General features: G+C 35.4%; 1 protein-coding gene across 2 annotated transcripts in view; it reads left to right on the top strand.

Annotated features, from left to right (window-relative positions):
• The window catches only part of CDH18 (cadherin 18), a 333,943-nt gene that overhangs the window by 252,829 nt on the left and 53,732 nt on the right, over positions 1 to 27,382 (top strand). For both annotated transcript variants that reach the window (XM_060091599.1, XM_060091600.1), the window contains one exon: positions 10,921 to 11,057. In XM_060091599.1, the coding sequence (XP_059947582.1) occupies positions 10,921 to 11,057 (137 nt within the window). The remainder of the gene's footprint in view (positions 1 to 10,920; positions 11,058 to 27,382) is intronic.

Genomic DNA, 27,382 nt, shown 5'->3' with positions numbered 1-27,382 from the left:
ATTATAGTAGTGGTCGGGTTATAATGTGCTGTAATCATCATATTAGAGTAGCCCTTGAATCTGCCTCACTATTTCCACCCTCATACTAACCCTTTTGGTCACATATGTTGTAGATTCGTCTAAAGCATCAGCTAGATGTACTATGGAGTGGCTCTTTTTCTTAGATTCAACATGAGGTCTAAAAAAATTGGGCGTTAAAAATGAAAATTGTATTATAACTTAAAATTAGTTTGAGAACTATAAGTTAAATGAAATACTGCAAAAAATGTACATTTATTTGTCCTTTTTGCAATGTTTAGATATCTCTCAATGAAAGGAAAACACAAACTACGTACACACTGTAAAAAAAAAGTTTATTTCCTGAGTTATTATAACAAATTTCAAACATAATATTAAGAATATGTATAAAGGATAATGTTAGGAATCTATAACATCATAATCTCTATATGAAAACATACTTCTCTTGGTAAGTAAAGCATATAACTTATTGGGCTGATTATTTCCACCAAAATATTTACAAAAGAGGTAAAGGCTACAATGAAATGCCTTACTTAATTTTACATTAGGTATTAACAGGTTCTTCTTTATATTTGTTGAATGCCTGGTTAGTTTATTCATTCGCTTATGAGGCAAAGTCATACACCTATGCTATTCAGGTGGAATAACTTTATTCTCATAAACTTTCCAAATGAAAGTTGACTCATGTGCATGGAGAAGGAAATTAAAAATAATTTAGTTTTCTGACAGATTTCTTTTTTTTAGAAATGGACAGCAGTTCATGCTATTTGTATGGAGACTCTTGTTCATTCAGTAGTAACCCTTATTCAGATCCCACTGTGTTCAGATACTTTGCCAGAAGAAAAAGACAAACAAAGAAATGAAAAAAAAATTTACTATTTTTGAAGTGTCTCAACAAAATAGACCCATGTTTTCCAAGTAAGAAAAAAAAAAGAGAGAAAACCATCTTAAGAGACATTAAGGCAAATAACAGTTATCGACTGAGGCATATCACTTGATATTCAAGCATAAAATACTTTCATATATTACCTCACTTTATTGTCAAAATAAAATTATGATGTAGGTGGTATCTCCATTATGCTAACAAAGAAAGCTCAGAGAGGTGACACATTCCTTAGGGTCATAGGGTTAATAAGTGGTTTTATCTGTGATGAACATCACGTTTACTTGGTTTCCAATCCTGTGTTTATTCTTACTATTGATCCATGCTATTTTCACAGTATGATGGATCTCTTTTAGAAACAAATTTCCATAGAATTCATCTTTACGCAGTGAATGAATCAAAGCCAGGATCTACAGTTTATTATACACTGAGGAAAATAATATAGGAGATGTTTTTCAGTGGCCAGAAGAGGTTATTACCTCTATGATATCTGAAAATTGGAAAATTTGTTTTGGGTAAACCCTCCTTGGCATTCTTTTTGTCTATTAATCTTTGAAAACCAACCTATGCAGAAGTGCACTGTGGGTTGCATTTTTTCCCACTAACCACCTCTAATCTCTCTCTCAAGCATTCTCTCATTAGTTTAGTTGATGATATGATTGAATCAATATTCATTCCATATCAAAGAATACTTTATTTTAAAGTAAGTTCTTCTACTCTAGTGTAACACTGTGTAGGGGTAGTAATGTTGACTGGGGCATTAACGTGGGAGTGAAAGAGGGAACTTCTGTCTGTCTCCTACCTATATTCTCAACATGAAGCCTCTCTCTTTGTTCCTCTCTTACTAGTCTAATACCAAAATAATAGTTCTAAAATATGCCACCACACTTCACAAACCAGAGCTAAGATATCTGTCTCTCTCTCATCTGAAATTACTAAATTTTATACTTTCTAGATAATCTCTAATGCACATCTCTCCTGTTACTTATCCTTCAAGACTGATCACACCCATGTTTTCCCTGAAGACTTTAATTGCTTATAATTTTACTCTGACCTCTGATTTTAAACTCTCTGAGCATCAATCAGTATTACCTTGCAAACACTTCCTTTTTCTTTTTTGCCTACTTGTTTTCCTAACTAAATCATGTCTAAATAATTCTCAGGTCTTGCTATTTCCTCTCTTTTACATATTTCTTTTTCCTTTCTTGTACTTCTTCAAATAAATATCTTTTGAATGAATGGGTAAATCTTCAAATACTTTCTACTTTTAAAAAATCTTATAAATATTTCTTAATTTTTTAAACTTGTTTTAGGAACAAGTGTTTGTTTTGTTTTTTTAATGTGCTTGCATTTATTTATTTATTTATCTATTTATTTATTTTTGGCCATGCCCTGCAGCATGTGGGATCTTAGTTCCCTGACCAGGGATCAAACCTGCAACTCCTGCAGTGGAAGCGTGGTATCCTAACCACTGGACCACTAGGGAATTCCCAATATTTCTTAATTGACTGTATTGATTTTTAATCTCTTGCACTAACTAGCTCTTTTATGTTGAATAAAATTCTCCATCACCCTGTGTATCTGTTTTCTCCTCTATAAAAAAGTGTCTATTAATAGTACCTATCTCATCCAGTTGTTCTGGGTATGTAATAAAATAATGTTTAGAACACACTTAAAGCACAATATAGTACACTATAAGGGATCCATAAATGTTAGCCTTTATTATCTCATATCAGTTTGCTTTTTTAAATGACTTATAAATGTGTATAAGTGTTTCCTCCCATTCTCAAATATCATCTCTATATAGTCTTATGTAAGGGGGAAAGTAGAATGTAAAGAATATCTTTAAACATCTTATCCAGTTATATACACTATAGCCTCAATTTACGTAGGTTCATTTCTTATAGCTATGAACTAAGATATTAAAAAAAAATTCTCAAAACTAATTCATTAGGCTTCATGATCAATCCCGATTCAGAACCTATACCACCTAGGCAAATGGTTACATTATTTTATACTTGCTGGATATATCTAAAAATGTCAAATTAACATTTTCAAAAGACCTTTATATATATATATATATATATATATATATATATATATATATATATATATATATATATATATATATATATTCATGAAGTAGTAATATGTTGTGTTTACTTTTTGAAAGTTTGTGAAGGAAATCAATGTATTTTATTACAAAAATATTTTGAAAAGTTACCTACTGAGAATATTTTATCTTTTTTTTTGATAAACAGTTTTATGGACCCATATAACTTCTTAATTTTACATAATTAACATTGAGTCATTGTAGATATAACTGCCCACCACCCCACCCCAAATAGTTTTGAATAGTTTCTTTCACATTTCTCTTTTCCCTTTTTCTGTGTTTTTATAACTATGGCTAGGCAGAACTCCAAGGGTACTTAAGCACAACTATTTAGTTCTACTTGAGTCGAAATTCAATTGCAATTCCATGAATAAGACATTTTGGCTTAAAGCATTGCCCTAATATCTAGCCCTTATGTTGCAGATTTCCCAAGAGAGTTAGGTCACATAGAAAACTAAGAAGTAAATAACTTGAGTCTGAGGACACGTGCCTCACATTATACCTACCATTTAAACATAGGTTATATATTTTTCAAATTCAAATAAAAAATATATGTATTCTAAAAGTATTTAACCACAAGTACTAGGACTTAATGTTAGAAAGCTCAGTGTGAAGTGCCTAAGAGAGAGGGGATTGTTCTGGTGAAGAGGCTGTACATTTTCAAAATCTTAATTTAGCTTATAAACAAAGAAAACTCATTTTCTTCCAGATTGACAGCTATGAAGTGATCAGATTACTAAAATGAGGCATGTTCTTCTATACTACACAGGGTTGCATTGATAGCAATGTAATCTGAGCTTTGCTGAGAGTTGCTGCAGGAAACATTGAAGTTGAATAATATTTTTTAATTTCAGGTCCAACTTTAGAATACAGGAACCATTATACTTAAACTACCGCAAAATGGAAAGTATCTTGAAGACAGGTTACTTTAGATGATACAATAACAAGATTGCCAACTGATTACATTTTAAAGGATGTTATTCCTTTCGTGTGACAAGATTTCTCACATCTTGTTATCAATTCAGCTTTCATCAGCGTCAGGCCCCTGTGGAAGGATATTATGAGACCGTTTTTTTTTTTGGTGATATAAACTCAAGTCAAAAAAAGTAAATCATCTTTAGGATTCTCTATATATAGTATCATGTCATCTGCAAACAGTGACAACTTTACTTTTTCTTTTCCGATTGGGATTCCTTTTATTTCTTCTTCTCTGATTGCTGTGGCTAAAACTTCCAAAACTATATTGAATAAGAGTGGTGAGAGTGGACAACCTTGTCTTCTTCCTGATCTTAGTGGAAATGCTTTCAGCTTTTCACCATTGAGGACAATATTGGCTGTGACTTTGTCATATATGGCCTTTATTATGTTGAGGAAAGTTCCCTCTATGCCTACTTTCTACAGGGTTTTTATCATAAATGGGTGTTGAATTTTGTCGAAAGCTTTCTCTGCATCTATTGAGATGATCATATGTTTTTTCTCCTTCAACTTGTTAATATGGTTTATCACATTGATTGATTTGCATATATTGAAGAATCCTTGCATTTCTGGAATAAACTCCACTTGACCATGGTGTATGATCCTTTTAATGTGCTGTTGGATTCTGTTTGCTGGTAATTTGTTGAGGATTTTTGCATCTATGCTCATTAGTGATATTGGCCTGTAGTTTTCTTTCTTTGTGACATCTCTGTCTGGTTTTGGTATCAAGGTGATGGTGGCCTCGTAGAATGAGTTTGGGAGTATTCCTCCCTCTACTAAATTTTGGAAGAGTTTGAGAGAGATAGGTGTTAGCTCTTCGCTAAATGTTTGATAGAATTCGCCTGTGAAGCCATCTGGTCCTGGGCTTCTGTTTATTGGAAGATTTTTAATAACTGTTTCAATTTCAGTGCTTGTGATTGGTCTGTTCATATTTTCTATTTCTTCCTGGTTCAGTCTCAGCAGGTTGTGCATTTCTAAGAATTTGTCCATTTCTTCCAGGTCGTCCATTTATTGGCATAGAGTTGATTGTAGTAATCTCTCATGATCCTTTCTATTTCTGCAGTGTCAATTGTTACTTCTTATTCATTTCTAATTCTATATGATAGTATACATAGAGAATCCTAAAGATGCTACGAGAAGACTAGTAGAGCTAATCAATGAATTTGGTAAAGTAGCAGGATACAAAATTAATGCACAGAAATCTCTGGCATTCCTATACAATAATGATGAAAAATCTGAAAATGAAATTAAGAAAACACTCCCATTGGGCTTCCATGGTGGTGCAATGGTTGAGAGTCTGCCTGCCAATGCAGGGGACATGGGTTCATGCCCCAGTCTGGGAAGATCCCACGTGCCACACAGTGGCTAGGCACATGAGCCATGGTTGCTGAGCCTGCACGTCTAGAACCTGTGCTCCACAATGGGAGAGACCACAAGAGTGAGAGGCCCGTGTACTGCAAAAAATTAAAAAAATAAAAGAAAAAAAGGAAAAAAAAAAGAGAAAACACTCCCATTTACCATTACAACATAAATAATAAAATATCTAGGAATAAACCTACCTAAGGAGACAAAAGACCTGTATGCAGAAAATTATAAGACACTGATGAAAGAAATTAAATATGGTACAAATATATGGAGAGATATACCATGTTCTTTTTTCTTTGTGGGGGGGGCGTTATGTGGGCCTCTCACTATTGTGGCCTCTCCGGTTGCATAGCACAGGCTCTGGATGTGCAGGCTCAGCAGCCATGGCTCATGGGCCCAGCCGCTCCATGGCATGTGGGATCTTCCTGGACCGGGGCATGAACCCGTGTCCCCTGCATCAGCAGGCAGACTCTCAACCATTGTGTCACAAGGGAAGTCCTATACCTTGTTCTTTGATTGGAAGAATCAACATTGTGAAAATGACTCTACTACCCAAAGCAATCGACAGATACAATGCAATTCTTATCAAATTACCACTGGCATTTTTCACAGAGCTAGAACAAAAAAATTTCACAATTTGTATGGAAACACAAAAGACCCCGAATAGCCAAAGCAATCTTGAGAACGAAAAATGGAGCTGGAGGAATCAGGCTTCCTGACTTCAGACTATACTACAAAGCTACACTAATCAAGACAGCATCATACTGGCACAAAAACAGAAATATAGATCAATGGAACAGGATAGAAAACACAGAGATAAACCCACACACATATGGTCACCTTATCTTTGGTAAAGGAGACAAGAATATACAGTGGAGAAAAGACAGCCTCTTCAATAAGTGGTGCTGGGAAAACTGGACAGGGACATGTAAAAGTATGAGATTAGAACACTCCCTAACACCATACACAAAAATAAGCTCAAAATGGATTAAAGACCTAAATGTAAGGCCAGAAACTACCAAACTCTTGCAGGAAAACATAGGCAGAACACTCTATGACATAAATCACAGCAAGATCCTTTTGGACCCACCTCCTAGAGAAATGGAAGTAGAAAGAAAAATAAACAAATGGGATCTAATGGAACTTCAAAGCTTTTGCACAGCAAAGGAAACCATAAACAAGACCAAAAGACAACCCTCAGAATGGGAGAAAATATTTGCAAATGAAGCAACTGACAAAGGATTAATCTCCAAAATTTACAAGCAGCTCATGCAGCTCAATAACAAAAAAAAAAAACCAAACAACCCAATCCAAAAATGGGCAGAAGACCTAAATAAACATTTCTCCAAAGAAGATATACAGATTGCCAACAAACACTTGAAAGAATGCTCAACATCATTAATCATTAGAGATATGCAAATCAAAACTACAATGAGATATCATCTCACACCAGTCAGAATGGCCATCATCAAAAAAAAATCTAGAAACAATAAATGCTGGACAGAGTGTGGAGAAAAGGGAACACTTTTGCACTGCTGGTGGGAATGTGAATTTGTACAGCCACTATGGAGAACAGTAGGGAGGTTCCTTAAACAACTACAAATAGAACTACCATATGACCCAGGAATCCCATTACTGGGCATATACCCTGAGAAAACCATAATTCAAAAAGAATCATGTACCAAAATGTTCATTTCAGCTCCATTTACAATAGCCAGGAGATGGAAGCAACCTAAGTGTCCATCACCGGATGAATGGATAAAGAAGATTTGGCACATATATACAATGGAATACTACTCAGCCATAAAAAGAAATGAAACTGAGCTATTTGTAGTGAGGTAGATGGACGTAGAGGCTGTCATACAGAGTGAAGTAAGTCAGAGAGAGAAAAACAAATACCGTATGCTAACACCTGTATATGGAATTTAAGAAAAAAAATATCATGAAGAACATAGGGGCAAGACGGGAATAAAGACACAGACCTACTAGAGAATGGACTTGAGGATATGGAGAGGGGGAAGGGTAAGCTGTGACAGAGTGAGAGAGTGTCATGGACATAAATACACTACCAAACATAAAATAGATAGCTAGTGGGAAGCAGACGCATAACACAGGGAGATCAGCTCTGTGCTTTGTGACCACATAGAGGGTGGGATATGGAGTGTGAGAGGGAAGGAGACACAAGAGGGAAGAGATATGGGAACATATGTATATGTATAACTAATTCCCCTTGTTATAAAGAAGAAATTAACACACCATTGTAAAGCAATTATACTCCAATAAAGATGTTAAAAAAAATAAAATAAATTAAAAAAAAGAAAGTCAGTCAGTTTCTGTGCACCATGGTCTAATGCTTTAGGAAAGCCCAATGGCATACGTCTTTACCACTATTCTTTAGTTTCTGGATCGTGTGTCTCTTTGAATCAGATTTGCTTCGTACCCCTATCTTTTGTCATTTAAATTGATTTTGCATGTTGAATTTTCTTTAATTAACATATATTTATTATTAGAACAAATGGTACACAATATAGCCAATTCCTTGTTTTGATCACACAGTTTCAGGTGATGTGTTCTGTTTCTGTCAGGTGTTATTTTCACTAAATGAGCTCCTAGATTTCTTGGGATGCTCTATAACTTGGATCTCTGTGGTGATATTAATATCTTCTGCTATGTTTTTGCATGTGTGTCCACAGGTTGTTATGAGGTTTATACCTGAGCGATATGTTCTAGGTACCCTGTTAACACCGTATGCCTATGCAAGGCACAGGTTGTAGTTCAGTTATGCTTATACTCTGTTCTAGAAAGTATGATGAAGTTTGTAATATTTCCATCACCACAATCAACTATCTTCTGAGATTTTCCTCATGTTAAAATGGAAGAAGTGTCTCTGTTACTTTCAGTGGAAATCCTTATATTTGTGCTCTGGAACACAGTCTGTTCACATTCTCATGAATTTTCTCTTTTTAGATATCCCCCCCTTCTTTTTTGTGGCTGCACCACATGGCATGTGGGATCTCAGTTCCCCCATCCCCCCAGGGATCGAACCCCTACCCCCACGTTGGAAGTGTGGAATCTTAAACACTGGAATGCCAGGGAAGTCCCCTTTTTTTTCCTCCCTCTTTCAAAATTATTATTTTCTTCAGCAAAGACAGTGACTAATATTTCCCATATCAGAAAAAAAAATAATTTGTTGAACCCACTTCTCTGATGACATAAGCCACCATTTTTCTCATCTTTACTTCAGGTACTGTTATCCGATAAAATCTCAGGGCTCATGGGCTTCCTATATTCACATTCAATATACCTTTGAATCCACTACAGTAAAACTTCCATCCTTTCATATTTTATTGAAACTACTCTTTTCAAATTAGCCAATGATGTCCATCCTGTCAAATACAATTCAGCCTTTACTAACCTCACTCAACTTAATAAAATTTACCTCAGCTGTCCACTTAGAACACTCTTTTCTTTACTTCTGTGCCTCCTCTCCCTCCCAGTTTTCCTTCTCCCTTGGGCTGTTCCTCTCCTTTTGCTGGTACCTTCTCCTATTCAGATGCTGGACTGCTTTAGACTCAAAAGTTTGGATGCTGTACTGCTCAATCTTTCCCTTCCTTTTCTCTTACAACTCTCTTTCAGATGAGATTGTTCCCATTACTTTACATTTAGTCTGATCTATCTCAAATTTATATTTCCTGTTCAGAAAGTACACTTGAACTCCACACCCATTTCTAATTTTTTTTTATTCCATATGTTTATTTAATTGACATCTAAGATATAACATGTCAAAATCATTGATTTCTCCCAAAGGGAATCTTTCCCCTAACTTTTTATCCAGCTCCATGAATGGGCTTATTAATTACATGCTAGATCAAGTATATAGATACAACACAAAAATTGAGTCGTTTGTAATTTCTTCTTTTTACCAATGCCACCACAACGAAAAGCTTTATAGGTTATAGTCAATATATAGCACTATTTTATACACTTCTTTTTCTTCTAATTTTTCCACTTTTGTCCATGATGACATCATTTCTTTTCAGAATTGTTTTTAACATTCTACAATCCAAGATTGAATGCAGCCACTGTTATTTTTCCAGAATCTAAATAGATCCGTTATTTCCTTTGTTAAATATGTTTTCCCATCGATTTTATTAAAAAAAAATTAAAACTCTTTACCATGTGCTATAGGATTTGCTCATCCTATGCCCTAGCCATCCACTTCATTCATTCTGCCAGGTGCACTGAAACACCTATCTGTTTTTAAACCAAGTCAAGCTTTTTCTTTAATTTAGATCTTTGCACTTTAGTTCCCTATATTCAAACATTCTGCCCCTTGCACTTTTCATGTAATAGTTCATCTTTTTTTCTTCAGGTGTAGATGAAATGTCACTTAAGCTAAGATTAATGATGAGGGAAGAAGTATTAGAGGTTTGAGGAGAAAAAAAACACCTCATTAAATTGTTTTAGGAATAGTTTGGAACATTTCTAGAACATATGATGATTGTTGACTATATTATTTATTCACATTTATGTTAATTAACTATTGCTGAATAATGTAAAACCCCAAAACTCAGGGTATAGGAAAAAGTCATGTATGACCATGGTGTATGTGTCTTTGGGTTAGCTGAGGATCAGCTGAACTAGGCTGGCTTCTCTTTGCCAAGTTTGCTCATCTCCAGGGGATTCATTCCTACATTTGCTCATTTACTAGGTAGCTCTACTCTAGGATGGGAAGCTGGCAATTCTGCCCTGGGGGTTCATCTTTCTTCTGGGAACCAGTGGACTAGCCCTGGAATGTGCTTCTTATGGTAGTGGCAGAGCATAAGAGGAAACATTTAAAGTCTCATGAAATCTAGACCCAAATGTGGAACAGAACACCATCACTTGCAACTCATTCTATTGCCAAAGTAAGCTGGAGGCCAAACCTGATAGAAGAGAGCCCTACAAAATTACATGAACTAGTGAGGGAAGAAGATTTGTGGCTGAGGATGCAAACTACTTCCTGTTTATTTTCTCATTCTTTGACTAAACAAGGTGCTAGGTGATGGAGACACAATGGTAATTATCTAAAATGTTTTGTTTTCCATTTTGTATTTATCTTCAAGCCTCAGCTATGATGAAATTCTAAGATAAATTAACCTTTGACATCTGTTATCCTAAAAACATTGTACATATAGCAATGAGAAGTTTCATTAAAGGTTTAATTTTTTCCCCAATGTACTATGGTCTTCACAGAGGCAGTTTTTTTAATCCTTCCCTTATTAATTACTATGTTTTTGCTATCTACTACCTACTATTCTATTCATGGAGTTTAGTGTTTTGTTTTTTAACTTTTTGAATTAGTAATTGAATTAAACCTTAATTAAGGACTGACAGAAAAATAATTGATATCATTTCTGTGCAAATATAAAACGGGTGGGCAAATCTTAAGGGCCAAATATGGGAAGCAAAAATACACATTTCAATATTTGAGTATATTAGATTTAATACCTCCCTTGGTTCAGTTTTCTTTTCTTCATTATAGTATCAAGTAAAAGAGTATCCAATTTTTTTTATTTTTCTCTAGATACTTCATTGACTACAATGCTGAAGATGACAGGTTTTTCAACATTGATGCCAACACTGGAACGATTAAGACTACCAAGGTTCTTGATAGAGAAGAAACTCCATGGTACAACATCACAGTTGCTGCCTCAGAAAATGGTAAATTTCTTTACATTATGTACCATAGGAAAGATGTCACTTATACACGAAGATTTATGCTGAGACTTTCTCTGGAGCAGGGCTTTCATGATTTCTATTTTTTATGCCATTATCTAACAGAGTGCACAGAATGTAATCGATAAAATTACTCACTGTCAGATACAGTGAATAAAGATTATACCTTTTTCTTTACTTTAATCCCCACAAAGTGGTGGAAAATTGGCATCACAGAACACTTAGTCTGCATCACTGAGTCAAAATATTTGGTTCTCTTCTTAATTGTGAGATTTGCTTTGTCATGTGCTTATGCCTTACTTAAGTAGAAGAAGAATGCTTCATATACGGTGGAGCAGTTTAGGAAAATAAGGAGAAGAAACAAAAATCTAACATTTTACTTGAATAATTTTATCAATATAACTCCCTTCCTCAAGCTTCAATTAACACTTAGAAATTTTATAGCAAAAGAATAGCTCTTGGAATTTCAACAGGCAGGTCTAAGTTCTTTTCAAGAGACGTACATGGTATACAACTGAGGAAGTCCATTGTTCCATCCTCATCCAGAGCATTGCATTGTGCTAAATACCTAAGTTTTCTTTTTTAAGCATAAATATCAACAATTATCTCTGAGTTCAAAAAGATGTACCTAACTGTCTTCAAATGAAATTAGAATAAAGCTTTAGGAAAATGGACTACTGTCAAGAAAATGAAGTTTTTCTTTAAATGTTGAGAAATAAATGAAAGGTACAAATTGCCCCACGTTTAGTATTATATATACTATACTAAAATTTAGTATAGTATGCCCAGCTTCCATATACATTTTAAAAGATTCCAACACACACATGAGTGAACTATAAATGTTAAAATTTAGGAAAACTTCATGTTAGAAAATAAAGCTATGTAAAATGAATTTATGTTCTCTCTTTCTTTTGCCCTCCGAAGGTCTAAGAAAATTTTAAAATATTAAAACTTCATTTAGAAATAGTTTACATACCATACCATTCACATTTTTAAGGTGTATAGTTTAATGAGTTTTAGTAAATTCAGAACTGTGCATCAATCACCACAATTGATTTTAGAATATGTTCATTACTTCAAAAAGAAATCCTGTACCCCTTAGTCATCACCCTCTACTCCCCCTTCCCTATGTCTCAACCCAAGAACCGACTAATCTAGTTTTTATTTCTATAGATGTCTTAGTCTGTTTAGGCTGCTATAACAAAATAGCATAAACTGAGTGCTTTAAACAGCAAAGATTTTTTTCTCACAGTTCTGGAGTCTGGAAATCCAAGATCAAAGGGCCAACAGATTTGGTGTCTAGTGAGAACCCAATTCCTGGTTCATAGATGGCTGTCTCCTAGTGGTGTACTCACATGGTAGCAAGGGCAAGGAATCTCTCCGGAGTCTCTTTTATAAGGGTACTAATCTCACTCATAAGTGGTCCACTCTGAATTCTGGGGAGACATAAACATTCAGTCTATAGCGATAGATTTGCCTTTTATTGGTATTTCATATAAAATAATCAATAACACATGGTCCTTTGTGACTGGCTTATTTCACTTAGCATGATATTTTCAAAGTTCATTTACATTGTAGCATGTATCAGTGTTTCCTTCTTATTGATAAAAAAATTTCCATTATATGGATATACCACATTTTATTTATCCATTCATCACTTGATAAATGTTTGTGTTGCTTCCACTTTTTGCCTAATTTGAAGAATGCTGTTAAGAGCATTAATATGAATGTTTCTGTGTAGTTGAGTTTTCATTTCTTTGGGATATATACCTAGGAGTGGGATTGTGGGGTCATAAAGAAACTGTATTTAAAATTTTGATGAACGGCCAGATTGTTTTCCAAAGTGGCTAAATTTTACATTCACAACAATACAATATGGGGGTTCTAATTACTCTATATTATTACCAGTATTTATTATAACATACTGGCCATAACCATTCTAGTGGGTGTGGGCTGATAGCTCATTGTGGTTTATGCTCTTTTATAATGTCCTTTATCACAAATCAATAATTAAACTACTCCAGTCTTTTCTATTCCACCTGAAATTTTCATGTTTCGTATCTGAAAAATCAACTCAAGTGGTTTCCATTTAGATATTTTTTCAGCACAGTATTTCCCTTTGAAAATAAGCATTTTCAAAGGGAAATACTGTGCTGGAAAGTTACTTTTAAATGAGTGTTATAAAGAATACATGAGTGGGTTCATTTGTTATCATTCTGGTTAATTTTCATTTTCAAAATAACGAGACTAGGTCTAGATTTGCATGTTCTTAGTCACCCAAGGACAATAAAATGGCTGTCAAATGATAAAGGCTCATTTAAAATTAGTTTTAAAATAAAAGAATAAATGGATTGATATACTGAAGTAGTTGTGATGGAGACACTGAAAAGTCTCCAAAAATATTGTGTAGTTCTTGAGAACAGGTTCCATGTACAGAAGAAGAAAGGGAAGAATCCCTGGAGAGAATGATATTTGCTTGTCAGAAACAATAGGAACTTATTTTAAAATAACATCAACTTCAACTCCAGAGGTATTTTGATCAGAAGCCATACCTCAGATAACTTCTAAATCTCACCTCGGCCCAAATAATATTTGTATCAAGTAGAAGCTAATTTATAAATATACATGAGTTCAACTGTATCATGAAAATTATATTATTTGCAATCATTACAAAAGGAAATGTTCATTTTTACTAAAGTAACGTCTTAAATATGTACTTAATGCATTCTTTTTCTTTTGTTTCCTTTTTTTTTTTTTACTATCTGCTAGTATTCCATATGGGAAATGAGTTAATACACATCTACTAAGTAAAACAGTACAGTAAAGAGTAACATCCTGAATTTTATAGATGGTAATAAAGAAGCCTTAGAGACTCCTCAATGAGCACTACTAAAATATAACTTAATCCTAATCATAAACAGGTATGTAGAAAGAATGAGCACTAGTTAAGATTTTATAGCCATATTGGGAGACTGTGTCTGGAAAAGCTCACATTCACTTACTGATTGCTTGGCCTAAGTGCCTATTAAACAGAGTTGGGAGCCCTTCTGTGTACAATGTTTGTAAGCATTTACTTTAACATGAGCCATGTCATCAAAGTATTTTCTATTTTGGATACTTTTTCAACAGGATCTTTTTAAAGGCTTTTTTTTCTTTCTTTTTTTTTTTTTTTTGGTGTTACGCGGGCCTCTCACTGTTGTGGCCTCTCCTGTTGCGGAGCACAGGCTTCGGACGCGCAGGCCCAGCGGCCATGGCTCACGGGCCCAGCCGCTCCGCGGCATGTGGGATCCTCCCGGACCGGGGCACGAACCCGTGTTCCCTGCATTGGCAGGCGGACTCTCAACCACTGCGCCACCAGGGAAGCCCTTTTTTTTTTTTTAATGCAGTTTTAGGTTCATAGCAAAATTGAGAGGAATGGACAGAGACTTCCCATATATTCTCTGCACCTTCACATGCTTAGCTTTCTCTGCTATCAACATTCCCTCAACAGAGTGATACATTTGTTACAATTGATGAACCTACATTGACACATCATAATCAACCAAAGTTTATAGTTTAATTTAGGATTAACTCCTTATTCTATGGCTTTGGATAAATGTATAATGGCATAAACCCATCAATATAATATCATACAGAGTAATTTGAGTGCACTAAAAATCTTCTGTGCTGCACCTGTTCATGTCTCCCCATCCCTACCCCTGCCAACCACTGATCTTCTTATTGGCTCCATAGTTTTACCTTTTCCAGAATGTCATGTAGTTGAAATCATATAGTATGTAGCCTTTCAGGTTGGCTTCTTTCACTTAGTAATATGGATTGAAGGTTCCTCCATGTTTTTTATGTCTTGATAACTCATTTCTTTTTGTACTCAATAATATTCCATTGTCAGCATGTACCAGAGTTTATCCATTCATCGTCTGAAGATGAATTCATCTTGGTTGTTTCTAAGTTTTAACAATGATGAAATAAAGCTGCTATAAACATCCATGTGTAGGTTTTTGTGTGGCCAGAAATTTTCAGCTCCTTTGGTAAATACAAAATATATACTCCTTAGATCATATGGCAAGAGTATGTTTAGTTTTATAAGAAATTGACAAAACATCTTATGAAACAGCTGTGCCATTTTGAATAGTCACCAGATATGAATGATTAAGAGTTCCCATTGTTCCACATCCTAACTAGCATTTGGTATTGTCAGTCTTCCCTGGATTTGGGCCACTCATAGATATTAGTAGTATCTTGCTTTAATTTGCACTTTCCTGATGAGGTATATGTGAAGCATGTTTTCGTATATTTATTTGCCATGTGTATGTTTTCTTTGGTGAAGTATCTATTAAGGTATTTGGCCCATTTTTTAATCAGGTTGTTTGTTTTCTTAACGTTTAATTTTGACTTCTTTGCATGTTTTGTGTAACTAATTTATTAGATGTGTCTTTTGCAAATATTTTCTCCCAGTATGTGTCTTATCTTCTCATTCTATTGACATTGTCTTTCAAGAGCAGAAATGGGATTTTCTAAAATCTTAATGTAACAGTTTTGAGGAGACTGTTGTTCTATGGAATTAAAATTAGAAGTTAATGTTTTAAAATACTAGTTTAGCCTACCTAGGGCTTAAGAGAAGAGAAATTTTCCTTCTCTGGGCAGATGAAGCAATGCACCAGGATTTAAGAGAAAATAAGAGCAAAGCACCTCTGTGCAAAAGAAAACAAAAACAAAATATTGGTCTTTCCTTCAGGTGAACAGGCCTCCTTCTAGAGGACCAATGTGAAAGCTGAGGGTGTCACAGCTGAAGTGGGCATCCTTTGTGCATTCAGGTGGGGCTCAGATTCAATGCAGCTGTTAATTACATGATGTTTGGCTCTGCTTTTTTCATCCTGTTCTAGGTCAAAGTGATTATTCAGCTGCCCAGTCATGCAGGAAAGGCAGAAAACGTGGGTCTGGTCTGTGATATCTTTTACTGCTGCAGCTAAACATAACTATCAGCTATTTGCACTTGTATGGTGTGTTTTACAGCCATGTCATCCTAACAAAAATGTTTTGTGAAATAGAGAAGACAGATATTTTCTCATTTTATAAGAGAAAGGAAAGTGAGACTCACAAAAAATATGAATCTAAATATTTTGGTTCCTAGATCTGTGCTTATTCTAATATGATCCTCTGTGGCAGCTGATGTCCATTGAACCCAAGTACTGGTCAAGTATTTTAACTGATTGAGGTTTATTCTATTATTTTAAAAATTCATTCTGATACATAAGATTATTTTCACAATTTTAAAGAATACACTAATAATCAGATAAATTCAATATGTGTCTTTGGTCAGGGAAATAGAAAGTGGTGTCTTATTATCACATATAAGAGTTCTGGTGGAAGGGTACTTTCTCAGTAAATACCTGTGGAACATTTATGTTACATGTAACAATGTAATCCATAATGGAGCTATTTGGTAACTTCTATTACTTTTCTATTAATGTGTAACAAATAATCATATGATTTCTTTAGGTCAGAAGTCCAGGAGTGTTCAACTGAGTTCTCTGCTTTAAATCTGGAAAGACTGAAATCATGTATCAGCTGGGCTGGGCTCTTGTCTGAAGGCTCCAGGGAAGAATCTGATTTCCCGCTCATTTTCCTTGTTGGCAGAATCCACTTTCTTGAGGATGAAGGTGTGAGGGCTTCATTCTTTTTCTGGTTGTTAGCTGAGGCAGTTTCCTCCTCTTAGAAGCTGCCTGCATTCCTTTACCTTCTTCAAACAAGCAACAGTGTGTCAAATCCTTCTTATGCTTGAATCTGTTCAATTTTCTCTTCTGCTACCATCTGGAGAAAGTCTCTACTTTCAGTGGTTTTCACCCAACTGGGTCAGGCCCGCCCAAATAATCTTTGTGTTTTAAGGTCACCTGACTTGGAACATTAATTACAACTGCAAAATTCCTTCAAAAGAGTACACAGATTAGTGTTTAGTTGAATAACCAAGGGACAGAAATCATGTGCTGGCACCTTTAGAATTCTACCTACCATAACCCTAAAATATCTGTAAAATTTGGGGGTATTATTTTTTATAGGATAATAAATATTCTTTCAAACTTATATGTCATCACTTACTTTTCCTTTTATATGACTCCTTAGTAAAATAATAGCACTAGTAATCACTCAATAAGTAGTTCTTAATATATTTTTCAAGTGACTAGCTCTCATCTCTCTCAATTTCCATGTTAATGTCTCAGCTCAGATAATGTATAGTTTTATTCGAAGTGCTTTTCAGAAACTGCCAATGTGTTCATCACTTCCCAATAGCTAAACCAAAGAGTACTTTTCATTTCTTATCTCCCCTGGTTCATTTGTGATGTTTGAATATATTAATCAACATCTTTCCTCTTGGAATGTTCCACTTCTTTGGCTACCATTCCAGTACTTTGGTATGGTATACTTTATAATCTTGGTCCTAAAGTATACCTTAACTAACTCACTCAGAATACATTAATAAATTATATTTGCTAGGTAGTGTAGTATTTTAGGCACTAATGATATTGAGGGTATTATTTTGTCTTTGAGGAATTTGAGTCTAATGAAAAAGATAAGTTAAGCAAATAATTGCATTATGGATAATTACTGTGATGATTTCTTTTTTTTAATTCTTAAATTTAATTCTTTTTTTATACATCAGGTTCTTATTAGATATCCACTTTATACATATTAGTGTATATATGTCAATCCCAGTCACCCAATTCATCCCACCACCATTCCCCCACCCCCCGTGTTGCTTTCCCACCTTGGTGTCCATATGTTTGTTCTCTACATCTGTGTATCAATTTCTGTCCTGCAAACCAGTTCATCTGTACCATTATTCTAGGTTCCACATATATGCGTTAATATATGATATTTGTTTTTCTCTTTCTGACTTACTGCACTCTGTATGACAGCTTCTAGATTCATCCACATCTCTGCAAATGACCCAATTTCGTTACTTTTTATGACTGAGTAATATTCCATTGTATATATGTACAACATCTTCTTTATCCATTTGTCTGTTGATGGACATTTAGTTTGCTTCTGTGACCTGGCTATTGTAAATAGTGCTGTAATGAGCACTGGGGTGCATGTGTCTTTTTGAATTATGGTTTTCTCTGGGTATATGCCCAGTAGTGGGATTGCTGGATCATATGGTAATTCTATTTTTAGTTTTTTTAGGGAAGCTCCATACTGTTCTCCATAGTGGCTGTATCAATTTACATTCCCACCAACAGTGCAAGAGTGTTCCCTTTTCTCCACACCTTCTCCAGCATTTGTTGTTTGTAGATTATCTGATGAGGTCCATTCTAAGTGGTGTGAGGTAATACCTCATTGTAGTTTTGATTTGCATTTCTCTAATAATTAGTGATGTTGAGCATATTTTCATGTGCCTCTTGGTCATCTGTATGTCTTCTTTGTAGAAATGTCTATTTAGGTCTTTGACCTATTTTTGGATTGGGTTGCTAGTTGTCTTGATATTGAGCTGCATGAGTTGATTGTATGTTTTGGAGGTTAATCCTTTGTCTGTTGATTCGTTTGCAAATTTTTTTCTCCCACTCTGAGGACTGTCTTTTCATCTTGTTTATAGTTTCATTTGCTTTGCAAAAGCTTTTAAGTTTCATTAGGTCCCATTTGTTTATTTTTGGTTCTATTTCCATTACTCTAGGAGGTGGATCAAAAAAGATCTTGCTGTGATTTATGTCAAAGAGTGTTTTTCCTGTGTTTTCCTCTAAGAGTTTTATAGTATCAGGTCTTACATTTAGGTCTCTAATACATTTTGAGTTTATTTTTGCATATGGTGTTAGGAAGTGTTCTAATTTCATTCCTTTACAGGTAGCTGTCCAGTTTTCCCAGCACCACTTATTGAAGAGACTGTCTCTTCTCCATTGTATATCCTTGCCTCCTTTGTCATAGATTAGTTGACCCTATGTGAATGGGTTTATCTCTGGACTTTCTATCTTGTTCCATTGATCTATATTTCTGTTTTTGTGCCAGTACCATATAGTCTTGATTACTGTAGCTTTGTAGTATAGTCTGAAGTCAGGGAATCTGATTCCTCCAGCTCTGTTTTTTTCCCTCAAGACTGTTTTGGCTATTCAGGGTCTTTTGTGTCTCCATACAAATTTTAAGATTTTTTCTTCTAGTTCTGTAAAAAAATGCCACTGGTAATTTGATAGGGATTGCATTGAATCTGTAGATTGCTTTGGGTAGTATAGTCATATTCACAATATTGAATTCTTCCAATCCAAGACCATGGTATATCTCTACATCTGTTTGTATCATCTTTAATTTCTTTCATCAGTGTCTTAGAGATTTCTGCATATAGGTCTTTTGTCTCCATAGATAATTTTATTCCTAAATATTTTATTATTTATGTTGTTATGGTAAATGGGAGTGTATCCTTAAATTCCCTTTCAGATTTTTCATCATTAGTGTACAGGAATGCAAGAGATTTTGGTGCATTAATTTTGTGTCCTGCAACTTTACCAAATTCATTGATTAGCCCTAGTAGTTTTCTGGTGCCATTTTAGGATTCTCTATGTGTAGTATCATGTCATCTGCAAACAGTTAGAGTTTTACTTCTTTTCCAATTTGTATTCCTTTTACTTCTTTTTCTTCTCTGATTGCCATGGCTAGGACTTCCAAAACTATGTTGAATAATAGTGGTGAGAGTGGACATCCTTGTCTTGTTCCTGATATTAGAGGAAATGCTTTCAGGTTTTCACCATTGAGAATGATGTTTGCTGTGGGTTTGTCATATATTGCCTTTATTATGGTGAAGTAGGTTCCCTCTATGCCCACTTTCTGGAGAGTTTTTGTCATAAATGTGTGTTGAATTTTGTCAAAAGTTTTTTCTGCATCTACTGAAATGATCATATGGTTTTTATTATTGAATTTGTTAATATGGTGTATCACATTGATTGATTTGCATATATTGAAGAATCTTTCCATCCCTGGGATAAATCCCACTTGATCATGGTGTATGATCCTTTTAATGTGTTGTTGGCTTCTGTTTGCTAGTATTTCATTGAGGATTTTTACATCTATATTCATCAGTGATATTGGTCTGTAATTTTCTTTTTCTGTAGTATCTTTGTCTTGTTTTGGTAACAGGGTGATGGTGGCCTCATAGAATGAGTATGGGACTATTCCTTCCTCTGCAATTTTTTAGAAGAGTTTGAGAATAATGTGTGTTAACTCTTCTCTAAATGTTTGATAGAATTCACGTGAAGCCATCTGGTCCTGGACTTTTGTTTTTTGGAAGATTTTTAATCACAGTTTCAATTTCATTACTTGTGATTGGTCTGTTCATATTTTCTATTTCTTCCTTCAGTCTTGGAAGGCTCTGCATTTCTACGAATTTGTCCATGTCTTCCAGATTGTCCATTTTATTGGCAAAGAATTGCATGTAGTAGCCTCTTAGGATGCTTTGTATTTCTGTGGTGTCTGTTGTAACTTCTTTTTCATTTCTAGTTTTATTGATATGAGTCCTCTCCCTCTTTTTTTGATGAGTCTGGCTAATGGTTTATCAATTTTGTTTATCTTCTCAAAGAACCAGCTTTTAGTTTTATTTATCTTTGTTATTGTTTTCTTTGTTTCTATTTCATTTATTTCTGCTCTGATCTTTATGATTTATTTCCTTCTGCTAACTTTGGGTTTTGTTTGTTCTTTCTCTATTTCCTTTAGGTATAAGGTTAGATGGTTTATTTGAGGCTTTTCTTGTTTCTTGAGGTAGGCTTGTATTGCTATAAACTTCCCTGTTAGAACTGCTTTTGCTGCATCCCATAGGTTTTGGATTGTCGTGTTTTCATTGTCATTTGTCTCTAGGTATTTTTTGATTTCCTCTTTGCTTTCTTCAGTGATCTCTTGCTTATTTAGTAACGTATTGTTTAGCCTCCATGTGTTTGTGTTTTTTATGCTTTTTTCCCCAGTAATTGATTTCAAATCTCAAAGCTTTGTGGTCAGAAAAGATGCTTGATATGGTTTCAATTTTCTTAAATTTACTGAGGCTTGATTTGTGACCTAAGATGTGATCTATCCTGGAGAATGTTCCTTGTGCACTTGAGAAGAAAGTGTAATCTGCTGTATTTGGATGGAATGTCCTATAAATATCAATTAAATCTATCTGGTCTATTGTGTCAATTAAAACTTGTGTTTCCTTATTAATTTTCTATTTGGGTGATCTGTCCCTTGGTGTAAGTGAGGTGTTATAATCCCCCACTATTATTGTGTTACTGTCAATTTCCTCTTTTAGAGCTATTAGCAGTTGCCTTATGTATTGAGGTGATCCTACGTTGGGTGCATATATATTTATAATTGTTATATCTTCTTCTTGGATTGATCCCATGATCATTATGTAGTGTCCTTCCTTGTCTCTTGGAACATTCTTTATTTTAAGGTCTGTTTTACCTGATATGAGTATTGCGACTCCAGCTTTCTTTTGATTTCCATTTTCATGGAATATCTTTTTCCATCCCCTCACTTTCAGTCTGTATGTGTCTCTAGGTCTGAAGTCGTCTCTTGTAGACAGCATATATATACATATATATATATATATATATATATATATATATATATATATATATCTTGTTTTTGTATCCATTCAGCAAGTCTGTGTCTTTTGGTTGGAGCATTTAATCCATTCACGTTGAAGGTAATTAGCGATATGTATGTCCCTATTACCATTTTCTTAATTGTTATGGGTTTGTTTTTGTAGTTCTTTTTCTTCTCCTGTATTTCCCACTTAGAGAAGTTCCTTTATCATTTGTTGTAGAGCTGGTTTGGTGGTGCTGAATTCTCTTACCTTTTGCTTGTCTGTAAAGCTTTTGATTTTTCCATCGAATCTGAATAAGATCATTGACAGGTAGAGTAATCTTGGTTGTAGGTGCTTCCCTTTCATCACTTTAAATATGTCATGCCATTCCCTTCTGGCTTGTAGGGTTTCTTCTGAGAAATCAATTGTTAACCTTATGGGAGTTCCCATGTATGTTATTTGTCATTTTTCCCTGGCTGCTTTCCATAATTTTTCTTTGTCTTTAATTTTTGCCAATTTGATTACTATGTGTCTTGGTGTGTTTCTCCTTAGGTTTATCCTGCCTGTGACTCTCTGCACTTCCTGGACTTGGGTGGCTATTTCCTTTCCCATGTTAGGGAGGTTTTCAACTATAATCTCTTCAAATATTTTCTCAGGTCATTCCTCTTTCTTCTCCTTCTGGGGCCCATATAACGTGAATGTTGTTGTGTTTAATGTTTTCTCAGAGGTCTCTTAGGCTGTCTTCATTTATTTTCATTCTTTTTTCTTTATTCTATTCCACAGCAGTAAATCCCACCATTCTGTCTTCCAGGTCACTCATCTGTTCTTCTGCCTCAGTTATTCTGTTATTGATTCCTTCTAGTGTATTTTTCATTACAGTTGTTTTATTGTTCATCTCTGTTTTTTTGCTCTTTAATTATTCTAGGTCTTTGTTAAATATTTCTTGCATCTTCCCGATCTTTGCCTCCATCTTTTTTCCGAGGTCTTGGGTCATCTTCACTATCATTATTTTGAATTTTTTTTTTCTGGAAAGTTGCCTATCTCCACTTCATTTTGTTGTTTTTCTGGGGTTTTGTCTTGTTCCTTCATCTTGTACATAGTCCTCTGCCTTTTTACTTTATGTGTCTTTCTCTGAATGTGGTTTTCATTCTGCAGGCTGCAGGATTGTAGTTCTTCTTGCTTCTGCTGTCTGCCCTCTGGTGGATGAGGCTATCTAAGAGGCTTGTGGAATTTTCCTGATGCGAGGGACTTGTGGTGGGTAGAGCTGGGTGTTGCTCTGGTGGGCAGAGCTCAGTAAAACTTTAATCTGCTTGTTTGCTGATGGGTGGGGTTGGGCTCCCTCCATGTTGGTTGTTTGGCCTGAGGTGACCCAACACTGGAGCCTACCTGGCTTTTTGGTGGGGCTAATGGAGGACTCTGGGAAGGCTCAAACCAAGGAGTACTTCCCAGAATTTCTGCTGCCAGTGTCATTTTCCTCACAGTAAGACAAAGCTACACCTCACCTCTGCAGGAGACTGTCCAACACTAGCAAGTAGGTCTGGTTCAGTGTCTTGTGGGGTCACTGATCCTTCCCTTGGGTCCCAATGTGCACACTATTTTGTGTGTGCCTTCCAGGAGTGGAGTCTCTGTTTCCCCCAGTTCTGTTGAAGTCCTATAATCAAATCCCTGTAGCCTTCAAAGTCTGATTCTCTAGGAATTCCTCCTCCCGTTGCCAGCCCCCCAGTTTGGAAAGCCTGACATGGGGCTCAGAACCTTCACTCCAGTGGATGGACTTCTGTGTTATAAGCGTTCTCCAGTTTGTAAGTCACAGACGCAGCAGTTATGTGATTTGATTTTATTTGTGATTGTGCCCCTCCTACCATCTCATTGTGGCTTCTCCTTTGTCTTTTGATGTTGGATATCTTATTTGGTGAGTTCTAGTATCTTCCTGTCGATGATTGTTCAGCAGTTAGTTGTGATTGCAATGCTCTCGCCAGAGGGAGTTTTAGTGATAAATTTTTTAGGGACTAGAGAAACATGAAAACATGGTGACTTAATCTCTCTAAGTGGACCAGTGAAGATTTCATAGCATGGATAATTCATGGATTCAGCCTTGAGATGAGTAAGGATTAACCTGCATTCTGCTGTCAACTGTACCTGTATTATTCAGGGTGCTACAGAGAAACAGAACCAATAGGATTCAGAATCAATAAGGTGATTCAATTTGAGGAATTGGCTTATGTTGGCTCCTGCAGTTTTGGAGGCTGGCAAGTCTAAAATCCTCAGATCCCATGTCCTAGGGTACATCTTAAGGCCAGAACTAGGGAGAGCCATTGCCTCAGAGGACATCAGGCAAGAGAATTCTCTCTTATTTGAAGGAGGATCAGCCTTTGGTTCTATTCAGTTCTTCAGGTGACTGGATAATGTTCACTCACATAAAGGAGAACAATCTGCTTTACTCAGTCTCCCAATTTAAATGTTAATCTTATCTAGAGACAGGCTCACAAAAGCACACAGAATAATGTTGGACCAAATATCTGTGACCCCCATGAATTAGAAACTGGTTGTGGCCCAGTGTCCTGGGTTTTATCAGGCCCTGCACATGATTCTTATTCATGCCAACGTTTGCAAAAACACTGACCTTTGTGATTCTAATGTAAATTAAGTTTAAGAAACATTGTTTTTAATAATAATTTGATTTATGTCATAGTTCCATGTAGTGCTACTCTCATGGGCATGCACACATGTGCATGCACACACACACAGTCACTCACACACATACACATGTCCTGTTTGCCTGAGAAATAAACTTCATATGTGACATATGTGGGTTTTCTTTATAATATTTTGCCCTCTGTTCTCAGCTTAATCCTGTGAAAAATATATATCACGCTTTTAGTCACAGACCTTCAAACAGGTCACATTCTTTAAATAAGTTTATAATCCTTTCATCTCTCAGAGCCTTCTTCTCATTTTCTTCTGCTTTACAAACAGCTATTTTCATTCAAGAACTTTTTCAAATGTCACAACATCTGTGAAATTTTTCTCAACTTCTCAAGCAAACTTTACAGCTCCTTCCCTTCTGTACTCTAACTTTATGTGGGCCTTAGAATAATGTCCATCACTTACTAGTCTTGAATATAGCACTTATCACATTTTATTGTGGTATTTTTCACCTTTACTACATTGTGAACATCTCAAGTCTAAGAATCAGGTCTGTTTTTTCTGTGTTTATCAGAGTATTCCCAAATTCTTCATAAGTTTTTGGACAGGACTGGGTTAATAAAATTTTGTTGAATTCATGAATATTATTTGCTCTCATTTCTCCACCCACCTTAATTACCCAACAACTTCATCATTCACTACACATTGCAATGATCACTGTATATTTCCCATTTTACCTAAAATATTCAATTTCTCCTTGTTCTATGCACTGAATGCGAGAATGTATTCTATCTGATCAATACACCAAAATGGGACTCTCTTTAATAAATTGCTTGCATGACAGTTGTACTTCCAAAGGAGTCAAAGTCGAAAAGATGCTTGTTTATTCATACTTCTAATGAGTCCAAAAGGTACTGCTGTCTCTAGAGTTCACAGTTTAAGCAACAATAACAACAATTGCATGTTTGTGCACTGATACGAAGATTTGCCTCAGCTCCCTGCTTCATTTTTTCTCTCAGATTATATGCATAATTCAAGTCCAGAAACCAATGCATACATGTTCTTTATTCATTGAATCTTTCTCCTTTTTCTCCCTCAATTCTCATGCAAACATATTCAAAGATTAGGATCCACAAATTTCAAATTTAGTCCAATTGTTAACTGCAGGCAATGGAAATTAAATTTAGATTTTCTGAACTCATTCCTTGTTGACTTTTAATATGAAATTAATTTTTGTTAACAGCTGCAGCTAGCAATATAAACCGTCTTACTGAAGAGTGAGTGGTTTTAAGTCCATTTGGCTTCTACACATTCTTTTGTTATAGTCAGTGTGCTTATTTTGATATATAAAGTGTGTCTTCCACAGTGTGTTCATATCAGCAATTTCCCTATCACACAAACGTTCCCAATGGGCCTTTTTTCCTTGGCACACAAAGGGAATAACACACAAAGAAACTGGCATTGCTTTAACCAATAATCAAAAGTAATACAATAAAATACTTTTCTGAAATTTTTATTTATACATGCATGGGCCAGTGTATTAGTTACCTATAGCCATATGACAGATTACTCCAAAATATCAAAAAAATAATTCAATTTGGTCTGATTTAAAATAAATTTATTGGTTCATTTACCTGCAAATTTCATAGGTGAAGCGGGCTTCAGGCTTACTTAGATCAGGTATCTATCTCCATTTCTCTGTGATTTTTCCATTTCTGCATTTCTTTTTATCTCATGTTTTGCTTTAATGTTTCTATATTATAGTAACAAGCAACTAGTATTATGTTAACTTTTAGTATATTAACAGGATGAATACCACCTTAGGCTGGGATACACTCAACCTCATTCACACCCAGGGTGAGATAAATTGTCACTTTGGATAACCATTAAAAACATTGCTCCGATTAAGTCATTTATGAACTAACCTTCATTCACTGTCTTTAAAAATAATATTTAATGCATGAAATGTGCCCACAATTTAATTACTTAGTGTAGCAAAATGTATGGGATTGTCCACATTGGCTCAGGACCTTTGAGGTTCATATTTTTATCTTCAGTTGCAGTCAATTCAATTCAAAACTCTTGGATTCTACACACAAGGAAGAGTTTGATCCAACAATTATAGTATCTAATACATTCTATTTTTATCATTGTTTACCCAATATGTCAACACATCCCTAGAGGGATTACTAATTGCACTGTCCCAATCTCAGTATCAAATTCTAAAAGAATTAGAACACATTTGTTTATTCAAAAGAAGCTCGGGCTTCCCTGGTGGTGCAGTGGTTGAGAGTCTGCCTGCTGATGCAGGGGATATGGGTTCGTGCCTCAGTCCGGGAAGATCCCACATGCCGTGGAGCGGCTGGACCCGTGAGCCATGGCCGCTGAGCTTGTGCATCCGGAGCCTGTGCTCTGCAATGGGAGAGGCCACAGCAGTGAGAGGCCCATGTACCGCAAACAAACAAACAAACAAACAAACAAACAAAAAAACTCAAGTAACTCAAGCAATTATATACAGTCCTGCTAAATATGTATTTTTATTGTTTTTCCTCTCTCTACAATTTTTCAATACTTTTTCAAATTCCCTTACATGCATCAGATAATCTTGCTTCTCTAGTGACATAAAATAAGACCAGTCAGAAAAGAGTGTCCACATTTTCCTTCTATCATATCTACCAACATAACTAGTACTGTGGGCAATAATCCCTGTAAATCTGACTTTGTCAGGTTACTGTGAATGAACTCTTCACGCTATGCTTATGGCCACCCCACTATGTGTGCCTTGAATCCTGTCCTTCCTTGCTCACTCTGAGACATTGCACCATTAATAATTTCTCCTCTTTCCTGTATTTTTATTTTGCCTTATCTGGTACATAATTCCCCTGTCCTCAAAAACAGGCTTTATTTTCTATCTGGAAATAAAATCAACTCAAGCAAGCAAAACCCAAAAACCTTCCCTGATGCAATGTTTCCCTCCAGATACACCTCTACTATTTCATTCCCTTGACTGAAAAACTCCTTGAAAGGATTGCCTATATCCACAGTCTGCCTCTTCTCTTCTCTCAGGCTCTTTCAACCTCAATCTAAAGAGTCTTATCTTTATTACTTCACCAAAATCACTCTTTTCCTT

The sequence above is a fragment of the Mesoplodon densirostris genome, chromosome 3, assembly GCF_025265405.1.
Source record: "Mesoplodon densirostris isolate mMesDen1 chromosome 3, mMesDen1 primary haplotype, whole genome shotgun sequence".
NCBI lineage: Eukaryota > Metazoa > Chordata > Mammalia > Artiodactyla > Ziphiidae > Mesoplodon > Mesoplodon densirostris.
The sequence above is the reverse complement of the archived record's forward strand: the minus strand, read 5'-3'. Positions and strand labels throughout refer to the sequence as shown.